This window comes from Epargyreus clarus, unplaced genomic scaffold (genome assembly GCF_041222505.1).
Source record: "Epargyreus clarus isolate Ecla_fem2 unplaced genomic scaffold, WU_Ecla_fem_2.2 ptg000029l, whole genome shotgun sequence".
Taxonomy (NCBI): domain Eukaryota; kingdom Metazoa; phylum Arthropoda; class Insecta; order Lepidoptera; family Hesperiidae; genus Epargyreus; species Epargyreus clarus.
In genome coordinates, this window is record NW_027332235.1 from 6,064,659 (window position 1) to 6,092,245 (window position 27,587).

Sequence of the window (27,587 nt, forward strand, 5' to 3'; positions counted from 1 at the left end):
GTAAAAAGCGTTTATTTCAATATTAAAAACAGACACTCCAATGTTATTTATATGTATAGATAGATGGGTCGTATACAAAAATTAATTAAATAGTAGTTTAAAAACTAAAAACCACGTCAAAATTCACAAGGGTAATCGTAATCCTGACGATCATGATGAGGACAATGGGACAAAATTATCAAAATCGTGTATTGTCATCGGTTCTTGATAAGTACAAAATTTTAGATTAATCGGACCGTTAAAAGTGGGTAAAATCGTGCTCAAAGATTCCGTAACATATATACATACAGATCAAGCTAATAAAAGCGTGGTAAAAAGCCACAGGACTTTACATACACATATAGAAATATATACAATAAATAAACAATTACATAAAAATATTGTCCTTCGGAATCGAGTAAAATTTATTTCTAAAGTTGTTCTATAGTTTATATTGGTGGCTTAACACGTAAAATTGAATTCCCTTACATCGGGTATTCGGTTTGAGAAACCCCTTGGTGGTTAAAAATTAAAATGAAACAAAATTCTTATGCAATATATGTTTATTTTAAGTATTTTAGTCTTAATATTATTTGCAGCTATTTTCTTTCTATATTATTAAACTTTTTCCCTGTTGAATACACAGGCCGTTTTAGCCGTAAAACTAACATGATTGAACTCGTTTGATTAACCAAACTTGCAATAATAAACAAATTAAGTTGGCGTCAAAAAAAATGGTGACAGCATTTTACAGCAATCGATAATTGCAAGTAAAGTCAGCGCCAAACTTCTAGTACGCTTTGACGTTGTTGCGAGCAGGAGTAGTCAGAGAGCCAATGCGATCCAAAACAACTCAAGCATATACCCTGTAGCAACAGTAAGGGCACACTATAGTCGTCACAATTTAATAGACATTTTGACACATGCCATCCCTAGGCTCTAAGCATGTGACATACAAATCGATAACCAAAGAAACCGATTTTTACGACTAATTGAGTACTACCCCACATCGTGTTGCATAGACTACTTAATATTTTGTAAACAGAATATTTACTTAATATTGTTCTAAAACATCTAAATATTTAATAAAAAGGAGAAAAGAAAATAAATTCTAGTGTAATTTAAAAAAATAATCATCTTCAGAAGATTAAATAAAGCATCGCTCGTAAACTGTATTTTTTTCGTTTTGTCATTCACGAAACAAAGTCTAGATTATTTTATTGTTGTTATGATGAAAAAGGGATAAATAATTAGTTATTGGTAATTCTAAGTTTCGATTATTTGAAAGTTAATCGTTTATGGTTTCTTCGGAACGCTTTGATGCCGCAAGCTGTAGCCGTCACGTGGTTGTAAACTACTACTAAAAAGTGAGTTTAAAACATTAATGACATTAGGATGGCATGTGTCAAAATGGACCTAATTAATTGTGACGACTATAACGCAGCTTTGTACCCGTGCGACCCGCGGGCGAGAGCGGGCAGCGGACGGGTGCGGGGGGCTCCCGCGCTGTCTTCGTCCCGCTAATATCTACAATTTGCTTTTGCGACGCCACTCGCTTCAATAAGAAGAGACTAGAATTTTGGCGCAGATTCTACATAATACTTATATTATAATAAAGAATTTGATGAGTGCAAGACCGTTTATTTGATTTTTTTAGAAAGCAGCAATGAGTAGTTCAGTCTGTCGGGTATAATTGTTACAGGGACTTTCTTGATAAATTCCCAAACACTGCAGCAAAATGTATATCCATGTTCTACATTGTGCCATTCTTTGTTCGCCATCCAATCCGTACGGTCGCATATGTCGTTACAAAAGACGTAACTACCTGCATCTGATGGTGTTAAATTGGGGACGTTTACTGTAATTATCGCGATGGCTTCTTTTAGGTTCGTTATTTCTACCACCTGAAATATCAAATTATACTTCACATTTACATCATGTACCTACAAGTAGGCGATATAACCAAAAAATAATGCTGTGTTAAAAAAAAATATTTCATGGTCCAATGAAATGAGGTCTGTTTTTTATTTAAAATCAAAATACAGCTTGTTGGCATAAGATTCCGTCAAATTTGGGGGAGTTAAATATCAAAAACGAATAAACAGGTTTTGCAATGTTCTCGGACAATTTTACATGAAAAAATGGTTGATACAAATGTAACAGATAAAGATCTATTATAAAGTCTAGATCTAGTATAAAGATATTTCGTACAACTTTCAAGTTTTACTTTTTACACTATAGACATTTTAAGTGACACCCCATTAGCAACAAACAGCAAAAAATCCTTACAATATTTGTTTTCTCATTTTAGCAGAAAACATCCTTCAAAATGGTTATGACGTTACACTTGACATTTTATTTATTTTAAGAGTACCCATAGACAAATTATCGCAACTGATTTATAGTAAGTATTTCTATTTTTTTTAGAACGAGGGTTACTTTCACGATATCTTACCTTCCAAAAATACATCGGTGCATTAATATGTTTGCCATGACTCTCATAAAGCCAACTATCTCTTTGACTTTTGTGCGGACCAGTATAAACTTGTAATTCATATTTTATGGATTTCGCGAGATCTCTAACTCTTTTTTCTACTTCGTTCCAATTCTGAAATGTAACCGAATTGTCATTTCAATAATCACAAAATAATTCATCATTGTGTAATGACCCTACATAATCATAACTATTACTTACATGAAAGTTACCACAGAAATTCCACTGAGGTAAAACGTTTAAGTTAAAGTAAGTAGATTTCTGTACATCTGGTAACACATCGAGCGGGCTTACTAACTGTCGTCCAACAAAACAACAGCCTTTTCCATCTCTGTAGAATTGCTTGCTACAATTGTACATATCATCGTAATCGTAAGGCATGCCGTTATCATTGAAGGTAGTTTTAGTATCGATTTCAATATTAGATGCATATCGGTTTAATGTGTGCTTGATAAAAATTTGCTTTTCGAGTCTTGTGTTGTAACAAACGTCGTAAATTCCAGTAAATGAACTTGTGGTCTGATATCCTACTTTAATTAAACTGTTACCAGGCTGTGATGAACATTCATTCCCTAACGAAATATCTTCACTTGCTTTTGTCTCGGGTGTCAATTCTGTGGCACATTTTAAGTCTTCATATGAATAGCGCTCAATCGCGTGCGATATTCCTTGTTTTCTGACAATGAATTTCTTTTCTACACAATAAACGCTCTTGGTTACATTATTTGGACACACAAATTCGATAAGTTTACGTGGAGGAATAATCATCACGCCTTTTTCATTTTCAAACTCGGCTAATTTACCGTCAGTTAACGTTATCAGAGGATGATACCTATGTACATCTACATCATTATAGTTTATTTCACAACCTGAAACAAATTAATTTAATATATACAAGAAAAAATACATAATATACAAATAAATTGATCATATTATAATACAAGGTGGCAGGTGAAATAAGGGTGACATTTCATGAGGGTGTTCAGTTGTTAAAGGAGAATGCCCATTCTTGGTACTGATTTTTCTCATGCGTCAAAATGAAAATAATATTAAAATTATTTTTTGATTATTTTACATAATTTGTCGATCAGAATAGTTTCTTTAAACAGGGGATTCCATTTAAGATAAAATAAGACGAAATGTTGATTATTGTTCTTAAAAATTAAAATGGCGGAATTTTATACTCGGAATTCAATAAGATCTACTAGTGTTTTGACTGATGATTTTTCTCATGCATCAAAATGAAAGTAATATTAAAATTATTTTTTGATTTTTTTACATAGTTTGTCGATCAGAATAGTTTCTTTGAACAAGGGGGTTCCATTTAAGATAAAATAAGACGAAATTTTATACTCGGAATTCATTATTTTAGGTTTTTAGGATTATTTTAGGTTTTTTTACCTACTACCTTCAAAAATAAATGGAATATGTTAGTCGAACTACATTATAGGTACCTACTATCAGTTAAAATCGACCATCAATCTGTAACATTTCGGTAAATAACTTCAGAACCCGGGAGTTGATCTAGAAAATAATTATTGGTGATAGTATTCGGTTAATTATACATCGTCCACAACAAGTTTCAATTTGATGCAACTCTGGACGGCGGTCCATACTTTCATGGGCATTGTCCTTTATCAACTCTAGTCGTGGTTATTTTTGACAGGTTTATCAATTAAAATACTTCTTGATTAAAATACCTAGCCCGCCTAAAACCTAGATTTAAAAAAAATATTGCGATCATCCAAAACATGTGAAAAATGATAAAAACAATTGCCTCGCTTCATGCTATGCGATTGTCTTTGTGGAGCACATTTTATTCGATTTTTTTTTCTTTCTTTATCAACCCATTACTATCCCACTCCAGTACAGGTCTTCTTTTAGAACGATTAGGCCATTGTCCACCACGCTGGTCAAGGGCATATAGGTAGACTTCACATACCTTTGAGAACTTTTATTTTAAGATCTCTTAGAGGGATGTTTTCCTTCACCGTGACAAGGGATAATTTACAAGTTACTAGTTTATTACTGTTTCTTTGCTTGCCCATTTCCGTTAATTACATACATACAAACATTTGGCTTATTTTCTTAGTTACAATTTGGTACTCAAACCAATATAAAGGTTCTTTCCGTACTTTTGAATTTAATAGGTAATGGTTTCTTGAGTCTTTTTTGTGGATACGGCAATATGTCGGATTATAAAATTCTTGGTAGATAATGTAGATTTAATTCAGACTTAAGTGCTGCTGTAAGAAAGTTAATAGTACTTTGTCTAATCTGAAGTTACTTACCAGTTTTTTTAATAACATAAGTTCGACTTATAGTACCAAAAGCATTTGTAGCGTCACATCGCTTTTCCCCCAAGTCATTATCATGCATTTTAAAACGATATACCTGAACAGTGTCTGGCATTTTAATTTCATTATGCCACCATGTCACCTGAAATGTTATGAAAGTTAGGTATATTTCATTGTGTGCGCAGTACTAAAATCGGCGTCTAATATTCGAATGCCAATCTATTGTGGTCCCAGTATTCTCTTTGGGGACGAATGGGGAAGGGAAGCACATGAGTCTCAAGTACCCGTTTAGTGGACAATTTTTTTTATAATATAGGACTAGCAAACGAGCATGTAGTCCACCTGGTATGTGCTACTGCCATCTGGACGTCTGTAATTAATCCCAGATAAGATTACGTCCCTACCTGACGTCAGCCACAGATGCGCCGCATCTACGCGGACTAAGCTGGAATTCCTCGTAAAAGTATGTCTCTCTTACCACACATTTCAAACCAGAACACAGCAGCTTATCACTACTGTTATTCTACTTCTTGATTCTACCACCTATTGATATCACATTATATTAGAAAATATAAATTCAAACACTTTTTATTAAATTCAAAGAATAAAAGTTAAAATACCGTAGGGGTCGGAATTCCCTCTACAACACATTCGAGTGTATATCTTTGTCCGTAGACGAAAGGCGCCACTATTATATCGCTTTTCTTCGGATATTTGAAGTTGGGCTTGCGACCGATTACGACCTTCAGGTGAGCGGCCCTGAAACCCAAAGGTGAGCTGACACGACAGCTGTACACACCGGCGTCAGAGTCTTGGGCATTGGGTAAAACGAAGTCAGCATCCCCAATATATGTTCCATTCTGAAAATATTAATTAGATGGAAGTAGTAAACAAGAATCAACCTGAAATCCAACTGATAGTAAACCACTGCCACCCATGAACATGGTAGATCAATCTCAGATCATACAGCATACGAGTTTATTTCTGAGGTGTCCCAAACACACATAAGTATGTCTTCTTTACCACACCGCTCAAACCAGAAAATAGCAGAGTTTAAAACTGCTGTTATTAGACATAAGTAGGTGTGGTGGTAGTGGCTCCAGAGTCTACCACCTTCCGCCACAAGAGGTTAACGATGTGACCAGTCTTCGTTTACAATCCAACAGTCTAGACGATTTATCCTCCAGGAACCCTCAATTGTGTGAAGACAGACGTCTCCATTTGATATATAAAGGTTGAAGAAATGTTGATGATTCGCCAAGTAAGAATCGGGTTCGCACATGGTAGCTTCCGTACCACCAAATGTTCATAATTTTTTAGGGTTTCGTACTCAAAGAGTAAAAACGGACCCTATTACTAAGACTTCGCCGTCTGTCCGTCTGTCACAGGGCTATATCTCCGGAACCGTAATAGATAGACACATGAAAATTTACAGAGGATGCATAACGGTGGCCGCTATAATAACAAATACTAAAAATAAAATAAAGTCTTATATTAAAGGGGGTCTCCATACATGTAGTATGGAGGCCGACTTTAATATTCAAATTTATTTTATTTTTAGTAGTCGTTGTTATTTTTGTAAATATTTCAATTGTCTATCTCTTACGGTTCAAAAGGTTGAGCCCTGTGACAGACGAACAGACGGACAGACAGCGGAGTCTTAGTAATAGGGTTCTGTTTTTACCCTTTGTGTAACTAACCTTGTACCAACGAATCGCATCTGGTTCTATACGAGGTACATTGCACTTGATGTCTTTTGATGTTCCCTCCTCTACGTAAAGCGTATCCACTGGTTCCGTTGCCGTTGGGTATTCTGCCAAATAAAAAGTTATTATCATCATCATCATATTATCATAATTTTAAGATAGCAGACGAGTCCACCTGATCGTAAGTGGCTACTGTCGCCCATAGACATTTGTAATTAACCCAATCAATTTTCACCATATAACTAAACCTTTTGAATTTGTTTCATTCAAACCCAGTTAAAATCATTTTGTATATTAACGTGTGTAATTAATAATCAATCTATAATTTCTAGTAGGAATAAATTGTCAATTTCCGATCTTTGGTAGGCACAATATTAGATTTATTGATTGTTATTATCATGAAGGTAAGTACAATAATTTTGTAGTTAACTATATGGTAGTTAGGTGAAGGTGGTAGAAGGAGAAGAAAGAACCCTTTGTGGTTTGACTCCGGCGGTACCACCGCCACACCTATTTCTGCCTCATAAGAGCAGTGTTAAGCGCAGCTGTCTTCTGATTTGAAGGGTGTGGTAAGGGAGACATACTTTTCCGAGGCGTTTCAGCTTAGTCCTTAAGGGTAGCGGCGCATCTGTGGCCGACCTCAGGTAGGAATATCTATTGCTATCTGGGGTTGATTACAGAGGTCCATGGGCGGCAGTAGCCACTTACCATCAGGTGGACTGCATGCTCGTCTGCTACTCCCATATTATAAAAAAAAAGTTACCTTTGATATCAACTTCATAAGTAATAGACGCCTGGTCAAATCCATTTTCTGCTATACAAGTGTAATACCCCACATTGTTTCTTTGTATTCTATTTAACGTAACTAGCCGGTCTGACCATCTGTAATAAAATAACAAAATACTTAAATACAAAAACTGAAATACATACAACCATAAGGTATTGTCTGCGCCAAACTGCTAGTCCGCTCCGAATATAGAAACGACTCGCGTCGGAATAGCAAATTGCAAATATCAGCGGGATGAAGATAGCGCGGGATCCTCCCCGCTCCCGTGCGCTGCATTACATAGCTGCGTTAGTGGGCCCTTACGTTACGGAGTACTATATGCTAACTAAAAAACCTGCGCGTATCAATTCCAGAGCGGACTAGCAGTTTGGCGCGGACTATACAAAATATAAAATCAAAAACGTTTATAAGTAAGAAGTCTTTCACACGACGGTATTATTATATTTGTATAAATAATCATATACAATTTATTTCATGTATTTAGATTATAGATACCACAGAAAAAAAATGGCGAAAAAGAGGCAAAGAATAAAAATAATTAAGTAGTTAAATATTTAAAAAAAATGAAAAAAAAGTCAGTTGATATTGCCCTTAATAAGTAAACATTAAGAAGGAGTTTTGCCTGAAGCCTACCTGATATTGCTCTTGATAAGTATTGATTGCAATTCCTTTTGTGTCCCACTTCTGGGCACTGATGTTTTCCTCTACCAATGGGCCCTACTTTGTACGACTAATCCATCGCGCTGCCCCAACAGCAATTGGTAGAGGATGGATGTAATACTGGCTAATGAAATGAAATGAAATGAAATGAAATTTGAAATGAAATGAAATGAAATTTGAAATGAAATGAAATGAAATTTATTTATTGCAAGAATGTAGTACACAAAGATAGTTACAGCAATAAAAGTTCGTACATTCTACCATTACAATGGTGTGCAATCATGTCAAGTTGTAAAATTTAGAAAAAAAAATCATAAAAATTAAAAATAAATAAAAATATATATATATCGTATTAAATTATTACATGTCATTTTTATTCTGTACATTGAAAATATTCATTGATGTCATAAAAGCAGTGTTGCATAAGCCATTCGGTAATTTTCCTCTTAAAAATGTTTAAGGTCAGATCTTTGTATTTGTCTGGTAACTTGTTATATATTTTTATAGCTGTAAGATAAGCATTTTTCCTATATAATTCTAGTCTTGATTTTGGCATTAATAATCTAAATTTATTTTTGTCTGCATTCCTTCTTACATATTGATATTGGATTTTAAAATAGTGTGGGTGCTGCCTAACAAACAGGCAGACCTCCCTAATATACATGCATGCTAGGGGCAGTATTCGATACTTTTTAAATAAAGGTCTACAAGAATCCATCTGCCAAGCTCCACAAATGGCTCTTACGCATTTTTTTGAATGCGAAATGCTTTAATTATGTCTACCGAATTCCCCCACAATAACAGGCCGTATAATAAAACTGAAGACACATATCCATGGTATGCAATGAGTGCTGCTTCCGTCGATACCATAAGCCGTATTCTTTTTATTGCAAACACAAACCTATCTAATTTATCACAAACATATTCAATGTGACCTCTCCAGTTACAGTTTTTGTCCAGTATTATTCCTAGAAATTTGATTTTCTCTACTTATTCTATTGGAGTATTGTCATGAACTATATTTAGATTAATATGTCTTTTATTATAAGTTTGGAATTGAATAATTTTGGTTTTATTAATGTTTATTTTTAAATTATTATTTTTAAGCCAATTGGATAATTTATGAATTGTTAAATTTATTTCTTCTTCATAGGTATTATTATTTTTGCATTTAATTATAACTGTAGTATCATCTGCGAACAAAATAGTTTTATGATCTGTTACATTTGTGATGTCATTTATATAAATGAGAAACAGGAATGGTCCCAAAACACTACCTTGGGGGACTCCAAAGTTATTTGTTAAAAACGTTGATCTTGTTTTGATTTTAGTTTTGTTATTATTTTCAAGTTTATTAATTTCAACGCATTGTTCTCTATTGTTTAAATAACTTTTGAGCCAATCGTTAGCTTTCCCTCTAATACCGTATTTCTCAAGTTTATAGATTAGCAGCTTGTGATCAACAAAATCAAACGCTTTCGTCATATCTAATAAGACTGCTGTTAGCGGCGTGCCTTCGTCAATAGCTCCTGTGATATATTTTATTAAATCAAAACATGCAAGTGACGTGGTGCTATTTTTTCTAGAACCAAATTGTTCTGGTTTAAGTATTTCATGTTTTGTAACAAAATCATGGAGTCTTACCAACATAACTTTTTCAAAGATTTTGGAATACACTGGAATTAGTGTAATGGGCCGAAAATTATTCAGAGAAGTTTTATGTCCTGTTTTAAAAAGTGGTTTTATAATTGTTTTTTTTTTTAAATATCAGGAAAACGTCCTTCTTCAAACGACATATTAATTATATGACACAGATAAAATTTGCACAAAGTTTAATGAATTTTATATTTATATCGTCCATTCCTGCTGAGTTGGTATTTTTTAGATTCATAATTATTTTATGTACTTCACTTGGATCTGTTGGTTTTAAGAAAAGTGTATAAGAAATATTATTATTAATTCTGGAATTAATGTAATCAATTTTGAATTCAAATTTATTTTTATTTGTCATATTTATATAGTAGTTATTAAATAATTCACATATGTCAGTTGGCTTTGAAAATATTTTATCATTATCAATTATTTCATTTATGTCCATATTTGATTTTCTGTTGCCAATATTATTATTTATAATGTCCCATACGGCTTTACATTTATTTTTATTTTTGTCAATATACTTTTTACTTTGAAACTGTTGTGATTTATTAATGCATTTTTTAAGATATTGTTGTATTGTTTATATCTTTTTTTATGTAACTTTTTATCTCTACTTGTCCGTATAAATTTTAAGTATAAGTATCTTTTTGTCATACACGACCTTTTAATACCTTTGGTTAACCATGACATTTTTCCTTGTTTGTTAGTCTTTTTTACGGTGAAAATAGGAAAACATAGATTGTACAATAATTTAAAAAGACTATGAAATTTGCAAAAAGCTTCATTTAATTTTTCTTGTTCATATATTTCTGAAAAAGTTATTGAAGAAATGCAGTTATAGAATTTCTGAACATTATGTTTACTGAAGTCCCTAACATTCTCATACCAGCTAGTTAGTTCGTATCTCTTATTAATATTTATTGTAAGAGTTTGCCCGGCTTCATGGTCTGAAAGGCTCAAGTAGTGAACCCCAGATTGAACCTGTTTTATATTAGACGCAAACTGATCGAGGCATGTTCCCTGTCTCGTCGGAGATTTTATGTGTAATTTTATATTAACGTTTTTAAACATGTTAATTAGTTCAAGATAGTATTTATTATGTTTCAAAGTATCTAAATTCCAATCCCCGCATAGTATAATTTTGTTCGATATTTTTGACAATCTTAATAAGAGTCGTTCGAGTTTGTCACAGAAAACTTGGGGGCTACTAGTAGGTGTTCGGTAGATGCAAAGAATAGTTATTTTTTGCGATGTAATTTCTATTCCAGAGCATTCAAAGTTAAAATTACAGATTAAATCATCCATGAATGTAATAGGCTTACAGTATAGACAATTTTTAGTCAGAATACAGGTGCCTCCTCTTTTCTCACTTCGAGAGTATGACGAAACTAATTTATAACCCGGAATGTTGAAAAGTTGTTCCGTCCCCTTTTTTATGAAAGTCTCAGTTAAGCAAATTATGTCAATTTCATTTTTATTATGGACAATTTCTGTAAGTGCAACAATAATTTGTTCGGTTTTGTTTATAGCACCAGCTATATTCTGGTGAAATATAGTGAACGCATGACTTTGTTTAGGGACGAAAAAAAGTTGTACCGCTGTCTTTCGAGCCAAAATCTTCTTTGTTCAGAGTGTTTCGCGATTTACTTACATCTTTAATTTCACTTACACTACTACAACTAGACTCAGGTACAGATTTTTTGCTCATGCTCTGAAAAGCCTGGTTTCTAAGAGTTTTAGGAATTCAATTTCTACTAGCAATTTAAAGCATAACATTCTCGTAAACTTTTTTGGGTCACTTAAAATAGTCTTTTTACAATACATTTCAATTAAATTAATTTTTTTGTAGTTATTGATTACCAATTTCATGTGCTTGTTTAATATATATTCATTAAGATATGGGTTATGTTGAACATTAACAACAAAGACATTTCATGCTGTAAAAGATAGAGTGAATTGTTTAGATTAGATAAGAATTTGTATGGATGCTTATCTTATATATTAATTCCTCTTCGATGTTTACAAATTGCCCATTAGGACTCTGGCAAAATTTAAGGCAACAGGTCTGATAACAACGGAGACTGGCGGCTTAGTACAGCAAACACAGAAGCGTTTATAATTGAAGGTGGTAGGACACTTTGTGGTTCGATTCTGGAGGCACCATCGCCACACCTATTTCTGCCGCATAACAGCAGTGTTAAACGCTGCTGTGTTTCTGGTTGAAGGGTTTAGTAAGGGAAACATACCGAGGCGTTCCAGCTTAGTCCTCAGGGGTAGTGGCGCATCTGTGGTCGATCTCAGGTAGGACTCTATTTCTATCTGGCATTGATTACGGATGTCCATGGGCGGCAGCAGACTGCTGCTCCTATATTGTAAACAAAAACAACTTACGGTAAATTCGTGGTAGGTAAAAGTGGTCGATAGCTGAAAAATTTCCACGTGATTTTAGGCGTTGGGGAGCCGCTGGCGTCACACAAAAGCTCCATATCACTACCAGGCTCTAAATTAAGTCCAAAATATTTAGGAGGCACTATTTTTACTGGTCCTAGAAAATAAATAAAATAATAATAAATGTTAAACGCAAAACCAGGGACATTTTATTGTGTTAACGTTTAACAACAGACTATAAAGGGTTGAAGGATGAGGAGAATCCATCCGTCTCTTCATCATAATCATCATCATCCATTGGTAGAAATCAATACTGTATTACGTAAATAAAGAAAATATTATATTTAAAATTCCTCAACTTCTTTAAGAATAAAGTACAATGCAGAGGATTTTTTACAGTAACACCAAATAGAGAACACTCAATTCTTTCTCTTATAGAAATCTAAACCTTGAGGCATGTAGGTTTCCAAACGATTTTCTTCGCCGTACGAGCTCATACTTGCACTCAAGTCACTTCATAAGACTTGTATGCGCAGACCTCGGATATCCAAAGTCAGAGGCCGAAATTCATACTATTAGGAGATCACTGAGAAATTTCAAGGACAATTTGTTCTAGACATTCCTCTTAGCATCCAAGTATCCAAATAATACGTTTTCTTCATTAAGCTCTTTTTTGTCGGTATCCTATCAACCTTATCAGTGACGTCATCGTGACCATAATCCATGTAACCATAATATAATTATTTATTTACCATAAACGTTAAGTGTGGTCGTATTGGAAGCTTCGCCGATGTCATTCCTTGCTTCACACGTGTAATTTCCCTTGTCTTCCAAACTAGCCATAAACCTAAAAATAAATACAATTTATTACAGTATGTAACTATACACTTCTACAATACACTTCGACGACCCGCGTGGCGGAGCGGTCACCATACCGGTCTGACACGCAGAGGATCCCGGGTTCGATCCCCGGCCAGACAGATATCTAAATGATGAATTTAGGTCTTTGTTTCTGGGTCTGGGTGTTTGTGTATTTGTGTGTGTGTCCATAGCACGATACAGGGAATCCTAGTGTGGGCTGTGAGTGTAGAAAGCGTTAAGCGTTATTACTTTATCATTACGTTTAAAAAAATAGCTTTTCATTCGTCGTTCATCCATTACTATCCTATCCTATCCTATTATTGGGCACTGGTCTTCTCTCTCGAAGTGAGAGTGTTTTAGACCATAATCCAGGTGCAAATTGGTTGAATTAACATACTTATGAAAAACCTTTTTAAAGGACTTTTAGTAGAGTATTGTCTCACGAAGTTTACTGATTAAAAAAAAAATTACTACATGTTACGAATACGTAAACAACTTTGTAAAACCAGAGATACGTGTCTTTGGTTTGAACTCCAAGGTTCACCCGAATCGAGTTATGAGTGACTGAATTTAGAAGCATGGGTTACAAGCATTGGGACTACACTGATTTATATTAATTTAATGTATCATAATAATGTATTTTAGTAGTACAAAGAATTTCATGTCGCGCTATTAGACATAGGATTCTACACAATGGAAACAATTGTGAGTGTGTGTGATTGAACCGTTAAAGTGATAATTAAGTTCAAATAAGTAAAATCAAAGATGTGAGCTACGGTAAATTAAGTCAATTTCGCTAGTAGTATTACAGTATTAACGTACCTTAAAGTATTGTCTCTAAAAATATTGTATTTTTTATTAGTTACAATCTGTAAACCATCTTTCATCCACCTCACTTCTGGTAGCGGGTTTCCAGTTACTTTACATTCTAGTGTTACTTGATCACTAATCTTTACTGGATCAGATTGATTTGTAACAACAACAGTTGGTGGACCTGCAACATAAGCCATTTTAAAAATCGAATTTGAATACAATGTTGCTGTTCAAATTTACAGCTAAAAATACTACGTTATATCATAAATTTAATATGTACAATCCTTAAAGACGTCCTTAAAGAAGAAACCTAAAAATAGTTAAGAAAAAGAAAATAATATCGTAGTTAAGTTTAATTTTTTGATAAGGTTGAAGTAGCAAATGGCTATGCAGTCAATTTAATGGGCAGAGCTGCCGTTCAAGGACATTTGTGACCAATTACATATAGAACAAGAAACCTGAAGACGATGTGATGCCAGGTTCTAAATGACAGATCACAGATGCGTTGCCACTGAGGTATAAGATGTTGATTTCTTCTTATGTAAGTCAGTCAGCATTCACACACATCGAAACATAAGGAGTACTTCATGCTATAGTTGCAGTGGTGATACCTGTCCAAACTGTACGGGTTTTTTTTTACTTTTTTTTGTTTAAGAGGAGGAAACCTTCAAAAAGTGCCCGACGACGTGGCAGCGACGCCAGGTTACAGGGATTTTTACCGCACTAAAACCCCTCGGTGGCCGTCCTCGGCGCTTGGTGGAGAATTCCGGGATCTCCGATGGAACACAAACGGAGTCCTCCGAGCGAATGCCCCTATCGGGCTCTGCCCTAGGGGGAGCGGATTACGCTTCTCCCGCACACCTGGTGTTTACGACGGTATGCGGCCACACACACCGTCGTCCTTTCCGGGGTTGCTCGCTGGACGGTTCCAGCTCCCACTCTTGTCGCCCGCAACCCCAGAAGCCCCCTTTAAGTCGCCTCTTACGACAGGCAGGGGATACCGTAGCCCTATTCTAGTCCCGGAACTGCAGGGACAAAACTGTACTGGTGCTACCACATAAATCTGTAGTGCTCATACTCACTTTGTACAATAATTTCTATTTTATGAGAGTCTTCACCAACTGTGTTTACTGCTTTACATTTATAAAATCCAGCATTGTCCGGATTAACTGGATCTATAACATACTTCTCAAATGTTGACGGTAGACTTACAAATTCACTTGCATGAGTTCTCTTGAATTCCCAGGAGATTGTTGGTTTTGGGAAGCCTTTTTTGACTCTACGAATTAAGAACTATGAATTGAGAACTTTCTTACCTTCTTTTTTCTTACACGTATAAGGCAGCCGAATAATAAAGTTACACGACTGTCACCGATTGAAAACTACCAGAATTGACGATTTGAGGATTTTTTATAATATTATTTATATTCCTATAAAATATGTAGTCCACCTGATGTTAAGTGGCTAATGTCATCCACGGAATTTTAAATTAACCCCAAATAAGATTAGATTTGAAGTCTGACACAGATGCTTTACTACCCCGGAGGACTAATAAGAATGCTTCGGAGAAATAACACAGCAGCCTTTAACATTACTATTATTAGGAAGAAATGAAATAGATGCGGCAGCGGTGCTGTAGGAGTCGAACCATATAGGGTTCTACAAGCTTTGAAACGTGCCCCTAGAAATCCATGGCCCATAGCCCAGAAGCGCGCATGGAATTTAATATAATTTACGTACCGGTCTCTACTATAAGATTCTTAGTTTAGTAGAAAGGGTAAGATTCATAAAAGTGGTGGAGATGTGCGCGTTTCGAAGAAAATATAAATTGTATAATATAAAGCGACGGTTCCTACGTAAATGAAGACATGTAATAAATTGCTCATTGTTCATACACTGTTGCGATTTCATTAAATATGATGTATTTTACTAGATTTACCATTCGTATAAAAGAACAAGTATAAAAATTATAGGAAATAGGTGTTTTGAATGCGGATATCTATAAAGGTATCGTTTTGTATGATATTTTAAAAAGCACGCCACTCGGCGTGAACGCGGTCATGTCTAACAAACGTAGGTATCGATGCTTGTTCGAGTTAGAATAAATATTGTGACAAAGTTGAGTTGCGTGATTTTAAGATACAAGCAGTGTTGCCAGGTCAGATTTGTAATATTACAGTGCACTGATGAAAAAAATACAGTAGATCGGCAAGAAAATACAGTGAATCATATAGTCAAATACAGTCAAATACACTGTAAAATTGTAATGCAGTAAATGCAGTAAAATAAAGTAAAATTATAGTAATTCTATTGGAATTGCAACGCATGCTGGCAACACTGGATACAAGTATTCAAACATTATAAGGTTACTGTAAAACATTAAGAACAGTAGATCAAAGTTATTGGTGCATAAAATCTGGTCAATACTGTTATCATGTTTCCTACGTCAGATTTGTGTGACATTAATTATATCCTGTTAACATAGAAACGGTCACCAGTCAGTTTGTTCCAGAAATTATATAAAACAACAATATTTATAAATATCAGTACAAAGCTAGAACAACATTATAAAAAAATATCCTTAGAATTTTACAGAGAATTTTCTAGAGCGATTTGAACATTAATTATGCTCTTCTGTAAACCTCCGTTTTTGACATGTCGTTTATAGGTAGGGACCGTCGAAAAGTACCTGCACGATAATTCAGTCTTTGATCCCTCTAGCACTGCTTTACTGGACTGTGTTTTATAAATTTTGGGTGGAACTGAAATATATAATAATATCCATGAGTATATGTGCCATAATAAGTAATAGCCAATTTTATTATTTTTTAATTATTTATCTTAATCCCAGTGGCAGGTTATAATATTTACGTACCAGGCGTGAATATGTTAACAAGTCAATAAATAATAGTTTAAAAAAATAAAACACCCTTTTATTGCTAATCGAACTAAAAAATAGAAAATAATTTTAATGACAAAGAGTAAAGAGTTTCAATTCAGAGTAAAAAGCGTGGGGTGCTTGATATTTTAAAGGTTCTAATTATTCCATTGGCAATGATCTATGAGATAATAGTTATGAACCGCAGTAAAATGTTCCCACGCTTTTTACTCTGAATTGAAACTCTTTACTCTAAAACACTTTGTCATTAAAAAATATTTTTTAGTTTTTAGTTCTATTAGCAATAAAAGGGTGAGTTTTTAGTCTTTTCAACTATTATTTATTTTTCATTTTTTAGTCTGTGACATTCTCATAAATTGGGGAATTAATTAATCTAATAAAGATAATTGGAAACTGTTATCAAACTATTGCATTGTCATCGGTCCTTGATACGTGTGCAAAGTTTCAAATTAAACGTAGTTGTGGAAGTGGGTGAAAATTATGCTCAAAGATTCCGTTACATACATACATAGATACAAACCAAGCTAATAAAAGCGTTTTAAAAGTGCACACTTTTCATTCTCTTTGGTATGACTTATTGAAAATTTCCAAGTTGACTGGTTTCGTTAACTTACATATTTATTTACACTTAAAATGAAACAATTCGAATGCTTATAATGATTAAAAGTATAAACCTATATAGTATAGTATAGTATAGTAAAAATAAAAATACTTGTACCTATATGTAGTCGACTTATCAACATATTCATGCCTGGTGTCCGTTTATTTCAGAGGAATAATTCTTCTGAGAATATTAGATGAACTATTTAAAATCGTTTTAACTATTACCTACCAAATGGATTGGAAGTTTTAATTTCCATGGAAGAAGTTCCTACGCCAATTCCATTATTTGCTTTACATATATAAGTGGTGTTTTTCTTAACGTGGTCCACGTCAAGAACGCTTATGTAGTCATATGGTAACTCTATTGTTGACGCCTGTAAATATAATTAGAAATGTTATATGAGACTAGCTGACCCGGCAAACGTTGTGTTGCCATATAAATAAAACAATGTTAAGGGTGAACGACCCTTATTACTTAGGGTATGAAAAATAGATAGTAGCCGATTCTCAGACCTACTGAATATGCATATTTTTTTTTGGATTCCGTACCCAAAGGTTACGTAATCCAAAAAGTATCCAAATTCAACTCATGGCAAAATCTATACATATAAATAAAATTGGCGTGTCTGTTTTTAATATTGAAATAACCGCTTTTTACTACATGCATATGAATGTACATATACTTTAATGACATTTTTCACAATTTTTGTCTGTCTGTCTGTTTGTTCTGGCTAATCTCTGAAATGGCTGAACCGATTTTGACGGGACTTTTATTGGCAGGTATCTGATGTAATAAGGAGTAACTTAGGCTACTTATATCTTAGAACTAGCTGTGCCCCGCGGTTTCACCCGCGTTATTTCTTTTTAACGCGGCTGAAACCGCGGGGCACTGCTAGTAGGAAATATAAAATTAAAAAAATAATATTGTTTTATTGATTAAAGTACAATCATATACAAAACAAGGCGCAAGGGCCCCTGTACTGGGTTAGTAGCCCGTATTACTGGGTGCCCCGCTCATCACCAGGATACAAATTTAATCAAATATAAACATGTTTTAAGAATTATGACTACTTAAATTAAAATATTAAAAGTACTTACACTTGAAGGTAATACTACACCATCAGCGTCCTCCCATACAATGCTTGGTTGCGGGAAAGCGTTTACTAAACATTCTAATTGTAATGGATAGTCGTATTTAATAAATACTGATGGGCCATCCTTAATTATTGATACGGGATGTCGAGGTGTTACACTTCCTGAAATATATTTTTTTAGTCATAAGTATTTTTATTTTGCAACATTTGACAACGAACAACTCGCCGAACAATGACGAGTATGTAAACATGAATATTATATACTTACAATACATCTACGTAAGTACAGTCACGAGCATAAATATATGAAAATGGGCAGATTAGCAAAAATATCTGACCCAAGAACGAGTTTAGTAATATCTGCCTGCACGAACGCAGCAAAAATATTTGACATTAACAGGCAGCAAAAATATGTGATGATAATGTTCATCAAATAAATATGTGACCACTTTACGAAGCAAAAATATGTGACCACATTATTCGAAAATAATATGTGATATAATTTATAAATATATGTTTATTGACCTACCGGTAAAAATGGCCGATGTAATTTGCCGGATGAAAGAATATAAAATATAGAAAAATAAAACACGTTATAAATAAGTTTTCCCTATTTTTTATTTTGTAAACAAAAACATATTTATTTTTACAGGGTGAATTTTTTAACAAGTTTAGTTTTGAAGTGACTGTACATAATAATCTTTGATTCACGCTAAAAGTAGCCCGAAGTGCCGAATACACTCGACTAAACATTTACACATTCGTTGTCGCTCCTATACGTTTGTGTTCGGCGAGTATCTAAATGGAATCAGTTTTATATTTTCGCGGTTACGGATAAATTTAGATACAAACTTATAACCAGAAAGATTTTGTAAAATAGTCAACTCAATCTATGGACTGCTTTTTGAGCTTTGTGGAAAAATACACGGAAGCCATTTTTTCATGCAAAGAAAAAGCTTGTGAATATGTCGATTTTAATAGTACATTACAATACGAGGACGAAAAATTTTTTTCTGACAAGTGTGAGTTTGCAGGCCGAGCCGCAGGCGAGGACTGCAATCACACGAGTCAGAAAAACATTTTTCGTCCGCGTGTTGTATAAAATTTTATATTACGGGGTCGGAAATGGGGGTTTTGCGCACGCGAAGCGTGCGTAAAACGTCCATTTACGCACGCCGTGATATAAAGAAAATTTGACTACACTTCCACAGAGTATCAAAACTTGACAGAGTACTTACTTATAGTGTATTACTTTTCATCTCTGTTATTCTTTCATACTAATGAATGGATGGTAAATGGCCATTGCCGCCATAACCAACTGTAATCAACCCCAAATATATAAAAAACCTCATAGTAAGGCCGCTGCTGTGTCCTGGTTTGAAGGGTGTGGTAAGGGAGACATTTTTCCGAGGCCTTCCAGCTTAGTCCTCAGGGATAGCGGCGCATCTGTGGCCGACTTTAGGTAGAAATATCTAATCCTATCTGGGATTGATTACAGATGTCCATGGGCGACGGTCGCCACTTACTTAGGTGGACTGCACGCTCGTCTGCTTCTCCTATATTATGTAAAAAATACCTGGCATTGTTGCTGGTTCCACTGGCGTACGTCCAACTCGATTTATCTTTCCACCAGTTTTCTGATTAACAGCTATAATCTGCAAATTCAAGAATATTATGTCAACAATATTATGAGTTATGACATGACATGTTTTCAAACTTATGTCGTCTACTGCTACTCTTACAACCAATTATTCTCTCTAGCATCTCATAAAATGTCATTAAAAAGTTTCAATGTCCTCTCATTATTTTGGGTTATCTGTCTTCAGTAGCGTCCAGCGCCCATAAAAGAGGAATTATCGCCAACTTTGAGAAACATTGATTTACAACGTTTAATCTTAAACTAGTGTAACTTCTAACATGCATTTCGATTGTATAGACCGCGCTAAACTTCTAGTCCGCTCTGAAATTGTTGCGCGCTGGTTTAGTTAGCATATACTCCGTAACGTAAGGGCACACTAACGCAGCTATGTACCCGCGGGCGAGAGCGGGCAGCGGCCGGGTGCCGGGGGGATCCCGCGCTGTCTTCATCCCGCTAATATCTACAGTTTGCTATTGCGACGCGACTCGTTTCTATATTCGGAGCGGACTAGCAGTTTGGCGCGGACTATAATTAGATATATAGACAATTTTATACTGACCTTTACTTTGAACATATGTGTCGGGGGATCGAACGGCCCCGTTACGTAAAACTTGTCCTTATGATTTATCGTTTCAGCAGTTATATTCTTCAGTACATTGTCATCAAGATCGAGAATCTGAATCGTTTCCAATCGAACATCATCATCGCCTTTTACCTTGAGTTTGATTGCAAGACGTGATTTTTCACCTGAAATGAAAAAGTGAGTCATTTTTTACGGTTAAAACGCATACATACGCATACATATTTGTATCGTGATAAGGGATTGCAATCCCGTAGGCTTAACACGTAATGTGGTTTATCGCTCGCCCATCGAAACTGAATAAAATCCAACGCGGTTAAACGTAATACGTGCGCCACCATACTAATACTATGGGACATAAAAAACGCGCCTTAAGCTTAGTACACACTACTGTTAAACGCAAGCGGAATAGAAATCGCTGAAAACGCAAATACGCATACGAACACACTGCGGTTGGCTTTTGGCTTAATTTTATTTTATGAAAATTAGAGGAGAAGAGAGCAAATCAATTGTATCCCACAAAGCTTTAAACTAATCCAATTTGAAAAGCCCTGTATGATACACAATAGGATTGATCAGGTTAGGTTGGAACATAAAACTAAGCGCAGTAGTGCCCTGCGAGCGGATGTGTCCAAATCATGTAAATTCAGTGCGCATTTAAAATATAAATAAGCGATCAGAGGTAACAGTAATAAGACATGTATTTTTATTAATCTACCCATGTACTACATCATGTACAGAAACTACGCGGAAAGCACCTCGACATTTAGCATCTTTCTGATGTAAGTCCTAAGATTTATCAAGTCAATGGATTAAAAGTCCGAAATAAACGATGATCTCAGATCGTTTCGGGATTTTACCAATGTGAGTTAGATGCCACAGAACCCTAAAAAGTGGGGGTTTTAATTTACCTGATACTGGTCTAGTTCTTGTTGTTTCTAGTGATGTCGGTTTCAATACACTAAAGCCATGCTCAAAATCTATGCTTATGGACGATTTTATGGTAGCTACTCCTTCGTCATCACTGGTGGCCATAAATTTGTAAATAATGCCTGGGTTTGGATCTGCTAAGTTGACGACCTAGAAAGAAGAAAAGTAGAATTGAATATTAGAAATCTTCACTGAATAACAAAGCATTATGCCCTTTTTATGTGCTTTAATCGACTTGGTAATGCTTTTCAAGCTTATGTATGGATTTATGTCTCATTCCTCGGCCCAAACAGCTTCACAGTATTTTTTTCATATGACATGTTCTCGGTTTCGCCTAAATTGTGGGGGTAACATAATTATACTATATATTTAACTGATATTTTTGTCTTATATTGCATTAACTCAAATATCATTGCACCTTGCAATGAAAATTAAAAAACTTATTTCCTTAGGGTCTTCCAACCGCATATGCTCAGCAACGTTATAATCTTGACATGATTTCTAAGCGTATTTTATAGATTACATCCTTCGCTGTATTGACGTTCGCCGCAAACTCCTAACCTCCACAAACATTACTACTGGTGTTTGCAAGTATACACAAATCAAATCACATCTTTTACCCATAAATATGAATTTGTGACGATTTGTGAAGAGCGCGGACAAGGCTTGTCAGAAAATTATACTACTCTTAACTTACGCCGAACTTACCTTGGAATTTTTAGTGTTAACTACATCCGTAGTTGGTACCTTAGCCCCACTGGGGTCAGTAACCTCCAAATCGACCTTGGAATCCCTTTTAGTAGAGGCTGCAATAGTAACATTCTTCATGTCTTCGTCTACTGTAAACTAAGAATTATACATGTTAGATCCAGAATGTATATGTATATGTAATATTTGTTTTATTAATATGGATTGGCTGAAATGAATTTTGACGACCCACGTGGTGAGGTTGTCACCACACCGATCTGGCGCTCAAAGGGTTCCGGGTTCGATGCAATCCGGCCGGAGATAGATATGTTTTTATAATACAGGAGTAGCAGGCTTGCATACAGTCCACCTGATGGTAAGTGGCTACTGCCGCCCATGGACATCTGTAATCAACCCCAGATTTCTTTTTTTTCTGGTTTGTGTATTACGAGTAATCCAATGCCCACGGTACCCACGTACCGTGGGCATTGGATTCGCAGAGAAAGAGAAGTCAAGTGAGTGAAGAAAGCGACAATTCTATAAAAAAAAAAGATTTATACATACATTAAATACATTCTGTCCCCGCCTTAGCGGCTTGGTAGCCAATATTGTTTTTGGACTTTCAATAGAACTCATTATGTAGTTTATTATCTGAAAAAAGACGAAACATATTTGTTACATCAACGGAAGCGTAACTTATGCTATAGTGTATTTCTATTTCTCAAATACACATAGGTGACTTACATCTCTTGTACCTGTAGTTCAGGGACTAGAATAGGGCTACGGTACCCCTGCCTGTCGTAAGAGGCGAAGGCTAAAAGGGGTTTCCGGGGTTGCGGCAGTATGAGAGCTCGATCGGGGCATTGCGCTAGGAGGACTCTGGTTGTGTTCTGTCGGAGATCCTGGAGTTCTCCAACAAGAGTTGAGGACGGCCACTGGGGGGTTTTACCGTTTTAGTGCGGTAAAAATCCTATATAACCCGGCGTCGCTCCCACGTTGTCGGGTACCTTTTGAAGGTTTCCCCCTCGTAAAGAAAACAATAAAAAAGGTAACTTACATCTCTGATATTATGTTTTAGTAAATGAAATACTTCTCCAGATGTCGCCCTGGCTAATGTGTCATAGACAACATAATCTGGCGATGAAGCGTAGTTGCACACTCCCGTCAAAAGGAAATTCACCTGTAATAATAATACAACAAATGTATAAAATTAATATCTAAATATACTATACAGTTCATATTGGAGCAATGAGGTGAGATTTAAAGGTGGTGGTTTGAAGGTGAAGGTAGAAGCCCTTATGTGTTCCGGAGGCATGACCGCTACACCTATTTCAGCCTAATAATAGGAGTGTTAAGCGCTGCTGTGTTCTACTTTGAATGGCGTGGTAAGGGAGACATACTTAACGGAGCAGTTCCATCTTGGTGTTTGGGGTAGCAACGCAACTGTAGTCAGTTTAATGTAGGAGTCTAATCTTATCTGGGGTCCAGATGTCCATCAAAGAGAAAAATGTCTTACTTGGTTCACATTCTACGACATCCACGTTATGAACTCCTCCAGCTCATTATAATGGCAATCAGCTCATCAAAATCGCAGGGAAAAGGCGAGTTGGGAGAAGAAAAACATCTTGGCTGCGAAACTTTCGAGAGTGGACCGAGATAATAAGCACAGCTGAACTATTTCGCCTCTCAAAAAACCGTGAGGGATTTAGGAAGCTGATAGCCGACCTTCACTAGTTGGAGAGGCACCGCATGAAGAAGACAGATGTCCATGGGAAGCAGTAGTCATTGACCAATCTGTGTAGAATATAATATAACTACGAAGTAAGAAGTGAGAATACCTGAATAGATTTTTTCTGGGCCATAGCTTTAACTTCTTCCATCATTTGGTAGTCTCTAGCGGATGCGTCGGTGAATGCGTATACGTAAGAATTGGGTTTACTCTGTTCTATGGCGAGTTTCACTCCATTCATAGCAAGTTCCGGGCAGTCTCCCCCGTTATGAACATATATTTCTCTCAGTCTCGTTAAAAAAATGTATGGATCCATAGTTATCGCTCTTAATTTGATTGACGCTAAAACTACAAAAAAGATGTTTATTTTTAGAATATCAGGATATATTATAGTAAAAGAAATCAGTTAAAAGGTAATACGAGTATATCAAATAGAGTAGGTCAATGAATAGTTTCACCACCACTCCTGTTTTAGTGTGAAGGACATAGATTAGTAAAGATTACTTACTCCTAACAAGAAATTGTAACCAGTTCTAAGAATTGAAATAGCTGTGTAAAAAAGTTTTGCCACGTCTTCGTGCTAAAATTTCCCTAAAATATTTGAAATACTTACTTATTTATTATGTAAATTACGCAGTATTAGTTATTTATTCGTGATTTTTCTCTAGATTTTTTTTTATTTGTCATGAATTCAAAAAAATAACTGACAAATCACCCTTTTGTGGCTTCATTCAATTTCAAGGCGGCGAAGTATCTTTAATAATCTATGGTGAAGGAGTGTTTCTTTTGTTTCAGTGTGGATGCCAACTAACTTACTGAGGCGACTGTCTCATTGTTCGGTAGTGGCAACACAAGAAACCTTCAAAAGGTACCCGAGGACGTGGGAGCGACGCCGGGTTATATAGGATTTTTACCGCACTAAAACCCCCCCGGTAGCCGTCCTCAGCGCTTGGTGGAGAACTTTTGGATCTCCGATGGAACACAACCGGAGTCCTCCGAGCGCGATGCCCCTATTAGGCTCTGCCCTGGGGGGAGCGGTTTACGCTGGTGTTTACGACGGTATGCGGTCACACACACCGCCGTCCTTCCTGGGGTTGCTTGCTGGACGGTTGCAGCTCCCACTCTTGCCGCCCGCAACCCCGGAAGCCCCCGTTTTAGTCGCCTTTTATGACAGGCACGGGATACCGTAGCCCTATTCTAGTCCCGGGACTACAGGGACAAGTGGCAACATAACTGTGATAATCTTCAGGTTCTCCTGTTCTATATGGAGTCGGTTACAAATGTCCATGGGTGGCAGTAACAACTTGTCAGATTATTTTCATGCATGCATTAATAAACGAATGCTTAATAATGTAATATAAAAAATAATGACAGGAGACTTCCTGATCAGACCTTAAGTCAGGTGTCAGGTAGTTTTAATGCATGCATAAAATTAATAATTTAATTGTAGTTGTATTAATAAAGTAATATAAAAATAGTGACAGGAGACTTCCTGATCAGACCTTAAGTCAGATGTCAGGTAGTTTTCATGTATGCATAAAATTAATAATGTAATTGTAGTTGTATTAATAAAGTAATATAAAAATAGTGACAGGAGACTTCCTGATCAGACCTTAAGTCAGGAGTCAGGTGGTTTTCATGCATGCATAAAATTAATAATGTAATTGTAGTTGTATTAATAAAGTAATATAAAAATAGTGACAGGAGACTTCCTGATCAGATCTTAAGTCAGGTGTCAGGTGGTTTTCATGCATGCATAAAATTAATAATGTAATTGTAGTTGTATTAATAATGTAATATAAAAATAGTGATAGGAGACTTCCTGATCAGATCTTAAGTCAGGTGTCAGGTGGTTTTCATGCATGCATAAAATTAATAATGTAATTGTAGTTGTATTAATAAAGTAATATAAAAATAGTGACAGGAGACTTCCTGATCAGATCTTAAGTCAGGTGTCAGGTGGTTTTCATGCATGCATAAAATTAATAATGTAATTGTAGTTGTATTAATAATGTAATATAAAAATAGTGTCAGGAGACTTCCTGATCAGACCTTAAGTCAGGTGTCAGGTGGTTTTCATGCATGCATAAAATTAATAATGTAATTGTAATTGTATTAATAAAGTAATATAAAAAATAGTGACAGGAGACTTCCTGGTCAGACCACAGAAACCTCTGTGGTACATGATCCAAGTATTTTATAGCTATGTAGAAGTACATAGAGTGGTTCATGCAAGAACCAAAGTCTACTTTAAATTAAACTATGCCTTATGATAGTGCAGTTAAGCTACAAAGCGATATAAACTACTTCATACAACAATGTTCATAAAGATAACTTTTTTTATACAATATAGGAGTAGCAGACGAGCATACAGTCCACCTGATAGTAAGTGGCTACTGCCGCCCATGGACATCTGTAATCAATCCCAGATAGGATTAGATATCCCTACCTGAGGTAGGCCAATAACTAATTAATTATAATATTTTTGTTATAAGAAATTATAAATAATACTCACGGTTAGGTGGAGGATAATCGTTAAAAGTTATGAGTATGAAATTTTCTACTTCAGCGGTTGGAGACCTCAGAACAGCATTAAACATAAGCTCAGTTTTTTCTTTAACTTGGTTAATTTCATCACTCATTGAATTAGTATCGTCGATAACAAAAGCCACGTTTATTTTATCTGAATATCCTAAAGCAATCCAGAAAGTAAACAATAATATAACTCCACATATTTTTCGATTCATAGCTTAATATTTGATTAACTAAATTAACTTCGAAATCGCGTGCGATGACTTCGATCGCTGTAAATAAACTGACTGTAATTATAATCATCATATATATACAACGGATATACCTACTCATATTTCATATAATGTCCAACTGTATAAAAATGAATGAATCATGGTGTCGGTTCGTCAATATAAATGACACTTTATAAAATAAGGTTAAGAACGAAAATTCGATTACGTTTAAAATCATGCTCTGAAAGTTTGAAACAAGAAAATATTTTTTTATACCTAATATCGACGTAGAACGCGAGCATTCATCTGATGATAAGTGCGCACATGGCAATCAACCCTAAATAGGACCAGTACCCTTAGCATACGTTTTCAAAACATCCCACAATTTGACGTTACTTTTATTCAATTCATTATTCTGTTCCGTATGCTTCAGTACACTGAGTAAACGTAACAATAAGTAAATGCTCAAGTGACGATAAACTTTTTGTCTTCCTCACATGTTCGCAAAAAAGAGAGACAAAACATAAAGCGCCATTTTGTCAATTTAGACATTTAATATTACGTTACTCACACTATAGTTCTGATACAATCCGCTAGGGGTGCTTAATGGAAATTGTATGGACAAATGCGTGAATAAATACCAAAACAGTCATATTTCTCAAAACGTAAAAACATGGTAAGGGTGGGTACAGAGTCCTATCGGAGACTAGCCGCAAGTACATTGCTACCCCTGTGAACTAGATTGCGCTGTATATCTTCCTTACCAAACCCTTTAAACCAGAATACACAGCTGTTATTAGGCAGAAATAGGTATGGTAGTAGTGTCATGGAGTCTTTACTATAAAAATAGGAGCAGACGAGCATGCACTCCACCTGAAGGTAAGTGGCTACTGCCACCCATGGACATTTGTAATCAACCCCAGATAGGATTAGATATTCCTACCTGAGGTCGGTCTCAGATGCGCCGCTACCCCTGAGGACTAAGCTGGAACGTCTCGGAAAAGTATGTCTCCCTTACCACACCCTTCAAAACGGAACACA

The 27,587-nt window shown here is 35.5% G+C and overlaps 1 protein-coding gene across 1 annotated transcript; it reads right to left on the reverse strand.

Annotated features, from left to right (window-relative positions):
* Positions 1-554: 554 nt before the first annotated feature.
* Positions 555-26,601, reverse strand: LOC140754482 (hemicentin-2-like). Its single transcript, XM_073089505.1, has 22 exons — positions 26,318-26,601; positions 23,912-24,150; positions 23,131-23,253; positions 22,638-22,724; positions 22,095-22,232; positions 21,368-21,536; positions 20,436-20,623; positions 19,814-19,892; positions 18,242-18,399; positions 17,373-17,517; positions 16,331-16,403; positions 14,724-14,920; positions 13,651-13,822; positions 12,720-12,814; positions 11,971-12,124; positions 7,240-7,358; positions 6,471-6,583; positions 5,391-5,630; positions 4,765-4,912; positions 2,675-3,342; positions 2,435-2,587; positions 555-1,883 (listed from the first exon to the last, which is right to left on the reverse strand). Exons 1-22 carry the CDS (start codon positions 26,547-26,549, stop codon positions 1,620-1,622), a joined length of 3,954 nt encoding a protein of 1,317 aa, XP_072945606.1. The 5' UTR covers positions 26,550-26,601; the 3' UTR covers positions 555-1,619.
* Positions 26,602-27,587: the final 986 nt, after the last annotated feature.